General features: G+C 39.6%; 1 protein-coding gene and 1 long non-coding RNA gene across 15 annotated transcripts in view; one reads left to right on the top strand and one right to left on the bottom strand.

Annotated features, from left to right (window-relative positions):
* Nucleotides 1-1,693: 1,693 nt before the first annotated feature.
* The window catches only part of COL12A1 (collagen type XII alpha 1 chain), a 113,658-nt gene continuing 101,458 nt past the window's right edge, over nucleotides 1,694-13,893 (bottom strand). For 11 of the 14 annotated variants that reach the window (XM_035109599.3, XM_035109590.3, XM_035109592.3 and 8 more), the window contains 6 exons: nucleotides 9,140-9,175; nucleotides 8,977-9,043; nucleotides 7,130-7,318; nucleotides 6,757-6,825; nucleotides 5,744-5,914; nucleotides 1,694-2,761 (listed from right to left, as the gene is read on the bottom strand). In XM_035109599.3, the coding sequence (XP_034965490.2) occupies nucleotides 2,580-2,761; nucleotides 5,744-5,914; nucleotides 6,757-6,825; nucleotides 7,130-7,318; nucleotides 8,977-9,043; nucleotides 9,140-9,175 (714 nt within the window). In that variant the 3' untranslated portion in view covers nucleotides 1,694-2,579. Of the gene's footprint in view, nucleotides 4,508-5,362; nucleotides 5,382-5,743; nucleotides 5,915-6,756; nucleotides 6,826-7,129; nucleotides 7,319-8,976; nucleotides 9,044-9,139; nucleotides 9,176-13,893 lie in introns of all 14 variants that reach the window. The other 3 variants (XM_088665901.1, XM_088665900.1, XM_088665899.1) reach the window with 3 other exon arrangements.
* On the top strand, nucleotides 7,316-13,082 carry LOC148686215 (uncharacterized). The gene is made up of 3 exons (XR_015948910.1): nucleotides 7,316-8,532; nucleotides 10,781-10,966; nucleotides 12,067-13,082. It is a non-coding gene; the product is annotated as an uncharacterized LOC148686215 (long non-coding RNA).

Consider the following 13,893-nt stretch of genomic DNA (forward strand, 5'->3'; position numbering starts at 1 on the left):
AATCATATTGGAGGAAACTGAGCAACAAGCCTTAGATGCTTATGTTTCAGACGAGTGCATAATCTAGTGACTCTGGCTAAAACGAAAGGCTACCAGTCTCAGCCTGGATAGTTCAGTTGGTTAGAGCATGGTGCTGATAACGGCAAGGTTGCAGGTTCAATCCCTGTATGGGACAGCTGCATATTCCTGCATTGCAGAGGGTTAGACTAGATGATCCTTGGGATCGCTTGCAACTCTGATTCTGCTTCACTACTCAAAGGCAGTATGCTGCAGAATACCTATTGCTAAAAAACCACAGGAGGGGAGAATGCTCTTGTGCTTCAGTCCTGCTTGAGGGTTTCTCATAGACATCTGGTTGGCCACTGTGAGAACAGGGTTGGTCTGATTCAGAAAAATCATCTTATATTATGTACCCAATCCAGCAGGAGCCACAAGTGCACAATAAGGAATGAATTGGAAACTCTGTGCATGGAAAAGGACACTCCATGCTTTTTATACAGGTGGATCTTTAGAAAGAAAGAGGGTCATGGCCAGCTCATCTTTCCAGTCGGCTGACCAGCACTCTCACATCTGACAGCTTCAACCATCCGTTGGGGGACTAGGGATGATCAAGGAAACCTGCATGTCTCTGGAACAGTGCCCTGCTCAGATTCATAGCTGCAGTACAAGGCATGCTAGGCTTCAATATGACACTTTGTCTTCATGCCCTTCTTCCTTTGTACAGGTGAAGAGTGGGCTGGGAAAAGGGCACATGTAAGATGCAGTCAGTTACTTAGAGCAGGAGTGTTGTTGATAGCGATTGTTGCTTGATATTATTTTCCTGATATAATTGATAGAAGTCATTTGTACTCAGTCTTTCCAAACTCCAGCCCTGCATAGCATCCAAAGCAACTCCATGATAACTGGGCAGCCTCTCTCAGATAAGCTTCCCTTTATGTTAGTTATCACCCACAGTTCTTTTATTAACTCATATTCAACATATGCCAGTGTAGGTCTATTGATTGCAATGCCTGTACTCCAAGTAAGGTGAACTCTGGATATCATTCCATAATTGAGAAAAGTAAAAGTTATGTTCCCATAGGCATTTCTTCATGAAGGCTGCCTATGAATTTGTCTAATCCTTTTTAAAACTAGTCTCGGAGCGTAAAGGAAAAGTGTAACCATTAAGGAAAAGCAGCTTCAAAGGGGGTAATTTTCAATGGCCATACAATGAAAAAAGGGCAAAGAGTTCAATCATTTACACATTTGCCACTTTTGTTTTTCACTTTTCACCTGAATTGGATTCTTTTCTAAAGAATAATGTCTTGGAAATCCTGGCTGCAGAAGTAGCAATGTGAGAGCTATAATTATTGTTGTACAGAGGCCATGGGTTCATAGATTATGTGAAAAATGTACATGGCCTGAGTTTGGAAGCACTATCTTAATTCTATCATGGTTGGGACCTCCATACAGCAGGGAAATGAAGTATTATACCATCAGAGTATGGAAACTACTGCTTGATATATAATGCTAACCTCGGCCTGTAACACGATCTAGTATTCATTGTTCAACATTCTAAACTGCAATGTGCTGCAAGTTTTATATGCAAAAAGGTTATTCTGAAAGTAGTTCAATGTTTCTGTTGGTTTATTTCCCATGACAATAAAACCTCTGAAGGTTGGAAGCCTCCCAGCAATAATACTCACAGCCCATATAAATTTTCAGTAGTTTTATTGAAAAATGCCTCTTTTGTTTCAGAAATAAATAATATAAGGCAGTGAAATTCACAATTTGCAGTTAAAATATAAAAGCAGCAATTCTATATCCATAGTCTTGCAAACAATTTCCAACTGCTTTTTTTGATAACTACGAAACATTATATTCTGGGGGGGAGGGGAATCATACTAAATATACAACACAAACATGCAATTCCATCTCTGCAGGATTGACTGCAATTTGGCATAAATGTTAATGTCTCTAAAAGGAGATTTAAGCCATTATTTCTTTTCTTTTTTTTAAAAAAAGCCTGTATCCAGTTGATACAATGATGTCAGCTACATTATTTAAGATTTGTGGTTGTTAAAGAGATGTATAAAAGCAGTATATGCCCTGCAAGATATGAGCAAGGAGAAACTGAACACGTCAAAAGCAGAGGTTTTTTTTTGTTTCACTAGACTGCAGATTTGTCATGTGACTGAACTGTGAGTTAAGTAATGGATGAGGTGAAAAAGTGTAAAGCAAGCTCCATTGCTGAAGCATCCAGCCTTTAGATCGCTGGCAGCAGCTGTGTGGGGTTTTCTTTCTTTTTAATTTACTTAAAGATAATGCAGCCCTGTGGTAATTTTAATGCACTTGTTAAAGTTCTATGAAGCTGCTGCAAGCTCAGGTATTTTACAAGCATTGTAAGAGCAAGAATGAAATCTATGATAATGTTTTATTGCTATTCCCACATAAGCATGATGCCCTCAGAACAAGCAATGGAAACGGTGATGGAGAAATAGGCACACCCAACCAATTCCCGATGAATCTACATATGTAAGAATAGCAACAACAAAAACCACCAACCAAAAAAGAGGGGGAAAGGTAAGCAAGTAAATCATTTATGGTTTTGTTTTTGCTTTTCTTGATAACGATCTTTTCCAGCGCATATGCTCGGGATATCCAGGTGAATGCATATCAGCTCCATAGTCCTCATATTCATCATCTCTTCTTTCTGATTCCACTGGTACTATGTAGGGGTCACTTTCAGGCGGATAAGGTCCACTTTCAGGTGCATATGGCTCTGGTTGAAAATAGTCGTCCGATTGAACATTATAGTTATCAAATGCCTTTGAATCCACAGATTTTTTTTTTTAAAGTTAAATATTTTCATTTTAGTGATTCTGGGGTGTAAATCTATATGACCCTAAGTACATTTACTTGCAAACTGACTTTTCATTTTTAAAAAATCAACTTATTTCCAAGTAAATGATACTAAGCCAGTGATTACTGCAAGAATTCTAATACACATAAAGTTTTTCCCTTCAGAAAAGGGGAGCTGTTTATGCAACTGCCCTTGCCCTTGAAGTGAATGAGAAAGGCTTCTTGTGCGAGATCTCCCTAACTGTACACCAGAGCTCAGATACAGCCTAACCCAATCATATTTACTCAAAAGTAAGTCTCCCTGAGTTCAAAGGAACTTCAATCCCAAGCAAGCAAGCACAAGACTGCTACTTAGTTGCTAACATTAATTGTACAGAGTGCATACAACCATGATTTTTAGTTTCTTTAGGGGTAAGGAGAAAAGCTACAAAAGAAACTGGGTGTAAAAAGTAATGTGAGTTTCAAAAATACAATGTTATAAAAAGAAAACTAATAGTGAGTCATATTCAGCTAACTTTTATTCAGATTGGACCCATTACAATTAATTAGTCAAGGCCATTAATTTCAGTGGGTCTACTTTGGATAAAAATTAGTTAATATGATGCCTTGAAATTTGGGGAACTTTCTAAAGAAGCATTTAGGCTTCCGTACAGCTTAAGTCTTAACTAAGTTACATTAAAGGGGGAAGGTTAATCACAACAAACTTCTTGTTGCAATGAAACATCAACACTGCTAACATCAATTGAATCAGGCCTTGGTGCACAATTTATTAATCCTTTGCATTAGTACTTAACTGAAAGCTAATTAAAGAAGTTGGCAGGTTGAGTCAAGGGAAAACTCATACATGTATCATGTTTTTGTTTCTTAAAAATAGTTTTCTAGTATGGCAGGCATCTACAAAAAGTTATGACTAGTGGTGACCATATTCAGTAAATATTATTTCATGACAGTGTTCCTTATATTGGACGGAGGGCTGGAGAAATGCCTAACACTGCAGAAGGACCAGAAGCAAAAGTAATTGTGCTTTTGAGTGCTTTAAAGAAGATTACATATACAAAAAAAACCCATGCCCTGAATCAGATAAGATGATGATGAGAATGATGAAGACAAGCATCAGAGAGAGAGAGAGGTTTCAACACGTTTCAGAGTGGTTATGGCAGCATACAGTAAAAAGCAGCAGCAGCAGGCTTAAATGCGAAAGCATGATGGTAATGTTAACTAATTTTAGCAGACATGATCCCATACAAATCATTTACAAGCCATAATTAGTTTACTATTTACATTAAGTCATTTCTCTTTCATGAAGTTAAATGTATCATGGTCTTATATTCACTAGTTAGTAGTTTTATAAGTCTCCAATGCAACTGAGTCTTCTAGGGACTTTTTAGGTATGGGGTTGGAGAGAAAAGTAAGGACAGGAAGATGGACTTTCCCTCTCTGGCATTACCAACATCTTTGTCCTTTATCGTGTTCAAGAAGACTTGTTAGTAAATATATAAAAAAGAATCTCCCCATCTTATGGTGTTCAGTTAGCCATTATCTATGTGAAATATCCATACAGATTCACTTCCTAATAAGCACGTGCGCAAACATCTCAGAAACAGGATTTTCATTGTTTTCAAACTGTAAGCAGCACTGGCGACTTAGAAAATGTGTTAGCCGGAACCTGAAACAGGACAGGTCAAAGAGGATGTTAGTTTTCCAAGGTCAAACAGCTGTGCAAATATATATATATTCATTCATCTAAATCCATCTATGGAGGGTTAAATTATATGCATATATCTATATATGTATACAAGGCTTCTCTTGGGAAGGAGAGCACTGCAATATTGTTTCCCATTTATTTTTAATTCACGTTAATTGTTGATCTTGTGCAAGTTCTGCATGATCCATAAAATTTGCTTCATTCATTAGCTCAAAACATGAATTTGTGTGTACATATATATATATATATTCATTCATGTATACATGCACATTATGATAGTGGCAAACAACATATCAAGTTTATGAATTATAAGGTGCTACAGTGCACACAACAAACTATTGATACCGTGAGCCTGAACTCCTTTCTTGAGAGATGCCCTAGATTTAGATGGCACACACAATTTTGGGATTCATCCCCTTCCCAGTTTACAGTGACTTTGGCTGCAATCCAATACACAGTTATCTGGGAGTAAGCACCAATGAGCTCAGTGGGGCTTACTTCAGAGTAGACACATATAGCATTGCTTCATTGGTGCCCCAGTGGCCACAGCTATCCAGCATTTTTTGTTCCTTTGGCAGTTCACTGTCTGAAACTGCTTCTTCTCAGAAGAAATGTGTGCCGTTGAGTATAATCATAGATGCCATGGAATTTAACCCAACACAAAATTGTGCTATGGTGACTTTTTTCAGTTGTCTGCACTGTACCGAAGAATGGCATTTGGTCTCGGGATATTAGATTTCAGGTACTAATTTTGTATAGATAATCCCAACATTAATCAGAAAGACACAAAATGGCAAACAACTGTGTTCTTTTTACTTTAGATGGAGAGGTCAACCTTGTTCAGAAGTAGTAGTTTGATGGGAGGAGGAGCACAAGGAGGAGAAGAAGAAGAAAATTGTCATTTAAATCCTTTAAGCAAAGATAATATTCTTCTAACACGATATTTATTAGAAATAAACTGCTTCTGAAAGGTAATATTTTCCCTTAGCACAAAACACATATCAAACTGGGGCAGTTCAATAAATACCAAAAAAGTACTTTTAATAGCACACTGAATTATTAGTTCTAGGCTGGCTCAGTTATGACTACTGAACAGTTGAGCTGGATTCAGTTCATTATATTGGTCTCCTTCCACAAAGCAATTCAGACGGAACTGACATATCAATGAGGTACAAAATTAAGTTCTCAGTAACCTACCTGGATATCCTTGACCATTGTAAGAAATGCTAGCACACTGGGATGAATCACAGTATCCAGCAGGCCCGGGGGGACCTCTGATACCTGAGTTACCAGGACGGCCAGGTGGCCCAGGTGGTCCCCGTGAGCCTGTAGCACCTGGAGGGCCAACTCTGGATTCTCCTTGTGGACCTAATTTTAGAAGGAAAAGGAAGATAATATATCTATATTGTTGAATTCAACATGCCTATAAAGTGACTGGCAAAACTGAAGTCTAGACTCAGGCATATGGCTAAGAAATGTTTCCATTTGGGTTCTACATATGGTTTCAATGAAGCAACCACAGGAAACCCAAGATGTAACTCATCATTAGTTGCTTCCCTAATTTTAAGGTCTTTATGCACAAAACTGCTGTGGCAAGATGTGAGCTTAGTGGTTTATATCCATCCTGTGTACAGTACAGGGATCTCATGGGGCACTACTGCATTAGACAAGCACACTAAATTTCATTTAAAGTGTAGGGCTGCTTCAGTTCTGCTACCCTGCAGCTTTAGAATGGATGAGATCATGGTTTTTTTTTGGAACAAGTTATATTCATGGTTAACAGAAATGTTTAGAGCTTTAACAAAGTGGAGCTAAAATTTGTTGCAAAATTCTTATGGATCTTGTAATGAAGAAAGGTATGTTTCAACTAGTAAATTAAAGACAGAAGCACTAAGACAGTCTGACTACTCTTGCCAGGACATCGGTAAATGATCAAAATTGTACTGATAGAAAAAGTAACTATGAAGGCCCTGCATTCTATCCTAAATTGTGCAACAATTGCAAATAAAACCTAATTCTGAGTCATAAGGCTAACATAACATTTTGTTTCCCCTGAAATAGGTTGGAGGGGGGGGTGCAAAATGTCTGTCTGGATACAAGCTAAAAAGACTTGATGCTCATTTTGATCAAATATTACTTGCATACATAATAAAAGCCTGTCAATATTATCTTTTACAGTTTTTTGCTGCCATGTGATGCAGAAGACTCACCTGGTGACCCAGGCAAACCTCGTGGCCCTTGTGATCCAATCCCTCTTTCACCTTTCTCCCCAGGTAGCCCTAAAGCACACACAAAAAGAAAAGGGAAACACCCCGTGTAATTGTGAAAGTGATGCTGAATAAATAATTGTCCATGCTTGTGAAGCATATAACTAACAGCACATCTTTAAATATTGCTCTTCTTCATCCAATGAACCACTTAGCATATGCAGGCCATTTTTAGACTAAAACATTCTGTTTGGTTTAAAGGCTGTCCTGTGGATGTTATTAGACTGAAGCATTAGCAAAGGATTCCTCTGCTTGACAGCAGCTGACCTAGAATGACGAGACACACACAAACACTTTTATATGTAGTACAACTCACCTCTTTCTCCAGCTGGCCCTTGCATACCAGGTGAGCCTGGGAAGCCTGGCCTGCCCCCAGACCCAGGTTCTCCTGGTGGCCCAGCAGGTCCAGGGGGCCCCGGTGGTCCTGATGGTCCTGGCTGGTTACGGTTTGAATAGTAATCATTTGGTATTTGATTCAGCCTCTGGTTAAACTGGGCCATATTGGCTTTGGAGAAATAAAACAGGATAATGTAAGAATGCACAATACCATTGTCTGTAAAATGAAAAACAAAACAGAATACTGCTCCCTGGTGCCACCAAGCCCCTTCCTGACTACTATTGGTTAATTTGGTACACAACTTTAGGCTAAGATTAACAAACAGTATAAACTCGTAAATAAATAAATTCAACTAAATTCCACTCCTAGTAGACTGAAATTAATGAGCCTGAGTAAGTCATGCCCATTAGCCTCAGTGGATCTACTCTGAGTAGAATTAGCATTTAATGCCACCCAAAGGGTTAGATTCATTTGCGGAAGTGAGTCAGAGCCAGTGTAGACACCTGCTCTGCTAACTGAGTGCTTCTACGGACAGAACATGATTTTCTCCCATACCCACTCTGGCCTGCAGCCTCAACATGCTCAGCCCCTCACGCTGTTCTGAAGCATCCCCAAGCTTCCAGAATAGTGTGGGTTTATTTTAGGAGGGACACAGATTTGGGGGGGGGGGGAGAGGCCCAATCAGCCAAAATCTCTTCCACTCTCTTCTACCCCTGGAGGCATAGAGCTTGTGAGGTTCCACTCTATGCAACTGTAGATCCAATCAATACAATGAAAGGAGAAATGTGGGCAGCAAGATGGTATTATAAAAAAGCTGAAACCAGTACAACTAGGCTCCCTAGAAGTACACATATTTTATCAATAAGGTCTTGCCTAAGAATGTAAGGCACAGTAAATACTAATTCCAACTTGCAAGCACTGTACTGGGGTGGTCCAGTAAATAGGAAGGCTATGTGTAGACCTCTCCCATATCCTATAACTTGCTCTCTCTACTCAGTCTAGCACAGAGTTTGCATTCCTTGACCAAATAGCCTAGGAAGAGATGGGCAGAGTTATGGGTGTCATGTACCTGCCTCCCAGCCCCCATAATGGCCTGATGTAGAGAGTGTATACAACAGAAGGCAAGTTTGAAGACAAACTCTGTAATGCCCTATGAATGATACCTCTATGTGTGGGCAGCGTGCCTGTAGTAGGCTTGACCATGCCCCTACTTTTAAGCATAACCATTTATTTTCATTTCTGATGCTCTAGAAGACCATGTATGACAAACACAAGGAGGAGGAGCAAAGCATATTCAGTATTTGCCAGCATTTGGAGAATGGGACCTGAACTTGTCATCACTGCTACTGCCACTGAAGAGCACAAAGTGGCAACAGCATAAGGTGGGACAAACCTAGCCTTCATTAATCATTATCGCTACTGCTACAGAAAAGCAGCAGCTGACAGCAAAGCAAGGAATCAAACTGAAACCCATATTTCATCACTGCCACCAATCCAGAATATAAACCATTGACTAATTTTGTGTTGATTTGGTACAATGAAGTGCTTGTTTGCCGCATTGAATATGCCAATGGGAAAAGTGGCAAATAAACCCAGGCTGTTGTGACAGCTGCTGACTTGTTGCTTCCAGCTGATCAGACTCTGCTGGATTTGGTGACTGAGCTAGCAAGAGCCCAAAAACTTGCAATTTCACCCACCAGCCTAAACTCTGCTTAATTTGAGAAACACTTAACCCACGTGACTATGCTTTAAGTTCACAACAGAGTCTGACAATATGGTACACGGAAACATGTGTTTTGTTGCACATATTTCAAAGCATTGTTTACCATTCATCATTTGTTCACAGACTTGTCTTGCAATAGCTCGCATCATATTCTGGGAAGCAATGTCTCCCTTAAAAAAATAAACAGAACATGTATTAGACATGATGTGCTCTTTTGTAGGAGGCATTAGAAAAAGCAAACAAATTCATTTTAAGGGTGCACTTACTCTGTCACCTTTATCACCTTTTATTCCAGCTGGCCCCTGTAACAAATTAAACTCAATCAGTGTGCATCACAGAAAGAGGGAGGATTAACAGGAGTGACTGCGAAAGTGTTTGCCAGGAACTCCAGGGCTTGAACGTGGAAGGTCAACCCATGAAAGTCAAGTGTCTGCCTTATACTGAATCAGACCACTGCTCCATCTAGCTCAGCATCATCTAAGCAGACTGGCAGTAAATCTACACCGTTTCAGACAAGAGTCTTTCTTAGTCTTTCCTGGAGTTGCCAAAACCTGGGCACTTCTACATGCAGCACATTTTGTGTACCAATAAGCTACAACTGCCTATCTCTAAGTTGCTATGGTGATTATTTTCATTTACTAGAATACATAGCCTTCATTTGACCACCCCACCAACACTTTGGGTGATTATCTATCCTTTTTAGATAGCAGTGCTAAGGAAGGAATCAGGCAGTATTAATGTTTCAGTAGGTATGAACAGACTGCAAAAAATGGTCTCTTTGGACCATCAATAATAGCTTTCCAGGGATATCATAACATAACCCCAGGAACAAGAACAACATAACCTATATTAATATTTTTTATTGTATTCCTTACTGAAACATCTTCCAGCATGGCTTCTTAAGGGGGAAAATGACTTGATAATAAGTTGCCCATATAATTATTTTCATTAATTAGAATATGTAGCAGTGGGGGGTAGGGGAGAGACAAGAATAATTAAAAATTAAATTATCTCCTGGTTAATTTCAATAAACATAGTTAGTGCATTTAAACTGTATATTTGCAGATATTCAGAAATGCATGACAACTGTCAGACAAATATATTTATTACCTATTTGAAACCAGTTAACATTGTTTCATCTGTCAACATGAACTTCCCTTTTCAAATCATCCAAAAAGGAGAAAAGGGTTGTCTGAACCCTTGGACTGTTATCAGAAAAATATTAACCCACCCTAGTAAATCTTAGTCATTTGAACAAGTTTTGCTAGTCTTTCAAGAGGCACTTAATAAACATCTCAAGCCAGAGATGTTTCACCCTATACCTCTAGTGCACCATCCACAGTAATATCCTCCACTTTTGTTGTACAATACTACGCTGATTTGATGACGACAGCGGATTGGCATCAATACCAGAACCTCAACTGCTGAATTTCCTTTAAATTTCCTCCCTTCTCCTTTCTGTGGGGACGCCAATTTTTGAAAGAAATGATCAGAAATTTGTGGAAATTCTGGGCATTCAAATGAACAAACAAAAGAGAAATTGCCATTAAACCAAACACATTTTCACTGGTAAGCTTCCAGAGGTGAATTGTTAGTTATTATTTAATCCTGCTTAATATTCTGTTGTCAGCAAAAGTAATCACCAAATCTGGCCACAAGTGGTTTCTTTAAAAATTTCTCACTGCATTCTCAAACTACTCTGCAGGACTAGAGCATAACTGAATATGGCAACATTTCAGCAATCTTGCACTGAGATCATTAACATTTAATTTGTGAAAGTGAGAAGTTTACACCAGGGATGATTTCAGAAGTGCAGAACTTAGGGTCACGGTGACCCTGGGTGCTGCTGCAAAACATTCAAAAGTCTGGTTGTTTACATATGGCTCTGATTATTTGTTTCCCTCCAGGCTGCTTTCAGTGGAGCAACATCAACCACTCTTCTTGCAAATAAAGGGACCCTTAAACTCTTTATCTGAGTTGTCAAAGAAAGTGTGTGAAAGAAAAGGACTCTTCTAACTCACTAAACTATCTACATCTCTTTGGGAGAGCAACATTGCTAGCAGCTGTACAGAGCTGCCACATGTCCGGATCAGGCAAGTAATTTATGTCTTCTCTCGTCATTTTGACCAGCCTTACACAGAATATGTGTATCAATTGTCTTAGCCTGAGGCAGCATTTACTTTCCAGAGGTAATGTCAACCACATGTGAGAAATGGATCCAAAGGCAGTTATAACATGAGAGTCCCTGGGAAGGCTGTTTAACTCATGTTTGTGTCTATGAAGTGTAGTTACATTATTTGTTCTTGTTTATTCTAAATACTTAAGAGGCACCATTGTTTGCTTAGATACTTCCTCCTTATTGAATTAATTAGTCTATTGTGTTATAGCTATCTTTGTCTAAAGAATAGGCTTCTCTTTTTTGTAGGGTAATTAATTAGCAAATTATCAAATTTGTCCCCATGGAAAGCTCAAAGCGAGTAGGATATTGCTGCTGCTTGTCTGTCTTCTAAACATGCATACAAATCATTTTTCTCTTATCACCCACTGAGAACTTTTTCTTCTCACCAACTTGGAATTCTCAAGATAAACTTAAAAATGCACTGATAGGCCAATGAACTCAGGAAAGCTCTCCATTCACTATGGCTCAGAATTATCTAATTTTTTGTGTGTGACATACTCATGTTGAAATGATTTCATAGTATCTGTGACCATGATATTATTCTCCCATGCTTGACTTAAAAGTGCGTGATTTGGATCTTTGTGTTACCAGTGCTAACAAAGATTCTTAGATGGTTACATTATCACAAGAAATATGTAAAGCTGTGTGAGGAAATGCTGCTTTGGAACACAGCCATGTGGCTGCAGGAAAAGTCTGGATGACCTTTAAAACTCTGCAGGCTACATTTGGCCCACCGCTTGCACATATGGGCTTAAGTTGCCACTTTGGCATTTCTTGATAGCATACATATAGGTGCTGAAAGTCCATCTGCCACATGAGTCTGACAAAACATCTGCACCGATTTTATGCCAGATTCATGCTGGGTTCTGATCTGAAAAGCTGAGGAACAGTATGTGGGAAAGTAGGACAACCAAAGCAAAACACTGCACTCTGAAAACATTATTTTTGGATAAAGGGAAGCATTAATAATAATAATAATAATAATAATAATAATAATAAATTCATTTTAATTAGACGTTACAGGGAACCAGGCAGGCGGTCTTCTCGGCAGTGGCACCCTCTCTGTGGAACGCCCTCCCATCAGATGTCAAGGAGATAAAGAACTACACAACTTTCAGAAGACATCTGAAGGCAGCCCTGTATCAGGAAGTTTTGAATGTTTGATTTTTATTATGTTTTCATATTTTGCTGGAAGCCGCCCAGAGTGGCTGGGGGAAAACCCAGCCAGATGGGGAGGGTATAAATATTTTATATTATATGTGTGTGTGTGTGTGTGTGTGTGTGTATGAAGAAGCCTTGAAGTTATCATTGCATACAGAGCTCCTAAGCTTAATGTAGCCAACTTTTTATTGGTCACTGCTCTTCTGCCTCTTAACAGCAGCTTGATGTGCAGCAGTAGCAGATGGTGTAGTAGGGTTGTGCCACTTGGTCAACCTCTTTCTAGCTGAGTCACTGCTGCATGTCGGTGGCAAGGTTGGTGTGGTGCAAATGTGCTGGTGGAGCCAGTGCAGCACTCCTGCTGACTCAATTGCACTGCACTGACCTTGTTGCCACCTCAGTGACTTAGCTGGAGGGAGTTCAGGCATGCAGCGCAGCTCCAACATACCATCCATTACTGATACACAGAAATTTGAAGCAGTTTTGATGCCTCTCAAGGTGTGCAAAGGTTTACCTGTTTATGACTTCAGATATAACTACTATTAGACAATTAAGCAGGCCAAGCCCTATTGTTGTTGATGATGACGCTGGCCAGTTGGTAACCCAACCTGTTCCCTTCCTAAGACAGCATTCATGATAAGTGCTAATGTGAGACCTTAAGCACAGGAAATTAGTCACAATTAAGATCTACAGAAATCAGTGGGACAAGCTAGTGTGACCAATTGACTCCAAATATGAGACTGTGTAATCTCATAGAAACTAGATGCAAACATTTGCATGGCATTCTAAAAAGGGAGGGGGGACTCAGAAAAACCTTGATGTGACTTATCTGAGGCCATATAGAAAATTTTTCTTTCTCCTTTTCAAGACTATTTTATTATTTCTATTTAAAAAAAATTACCACCCTTCGGCCAGAGATATAAACAATATAAAAGCATAAAAATACACAACAAAGTAACAAACATAAATAATACCCCTCCCCCACTTTAAAAGGCCTTAGATTGTGTAATTGGCCAAAGGCTTGGGAGAATAGGACTGTTTTTGCCCGACGCCTAAAGCTATGTGACAAAGGCGGCAAGCGAGCCACCCTGGGGAGAGCATTCCACAAATGGGAAGCTACTGCAGAAAAGGTCCATTCTCATGTTGCCACCCTCTGGACCTCTTGCTCAGGAGGCACACAAAGAAGTGCCTAAGAGGATGAACACAGGGTTTGAGTTGGTTCAAATGGAGTAAGGCAGTCATTGGGGTATGGTTTTTAAAGGAGCTATTTAAGGCTTTATAGGTCAAAACCAGCACTTCGAATTAGGCCCAGAAGCTAACTGGCAGCCATTGCAGTCAGGTTAGAATTGGCATTATATGCTCAAACTGTCTTGCCTAACCACTGGCTGAAGTTCCAAACCATCTTCAGAGGTAGCCCCTATGACAGATTGCAGTAATCTAACCTAGAAGTTACCAGAGCACAGACAATAGTAGTTAGGCTATCCCTGTCCAGATAGAGGCACGTGTATCTGGCGGAAAGCACTCTGCACCACCTGAGCCTCAAGCGACAGCAATGGATCCAGAAGTACTTCCAAGTTATGTACCTACTCCTTCAGAGGAAGTATAACCCTTCATTGCCTCAAGGCTACTGATACAAGCTAAGATCATGAGAGCGAGCCTTCCCATGCTGACCAGTGTAGTAGA

This window comes from Zootoca vivipara, chromosome 3 (assembly GCF_965207765.1).
Source record: "Zootoca vivipara chromosome 3, rZooViv2.hap1.1, whole genome shotgun sequence".
In the NCBI taxonomy this organism is placed as follows: Eukaryota; Metazoa; Chordata; class Lepidosauria; order Squamata; family Lacertidae; genus Zootoca; species Zootoca vivipara.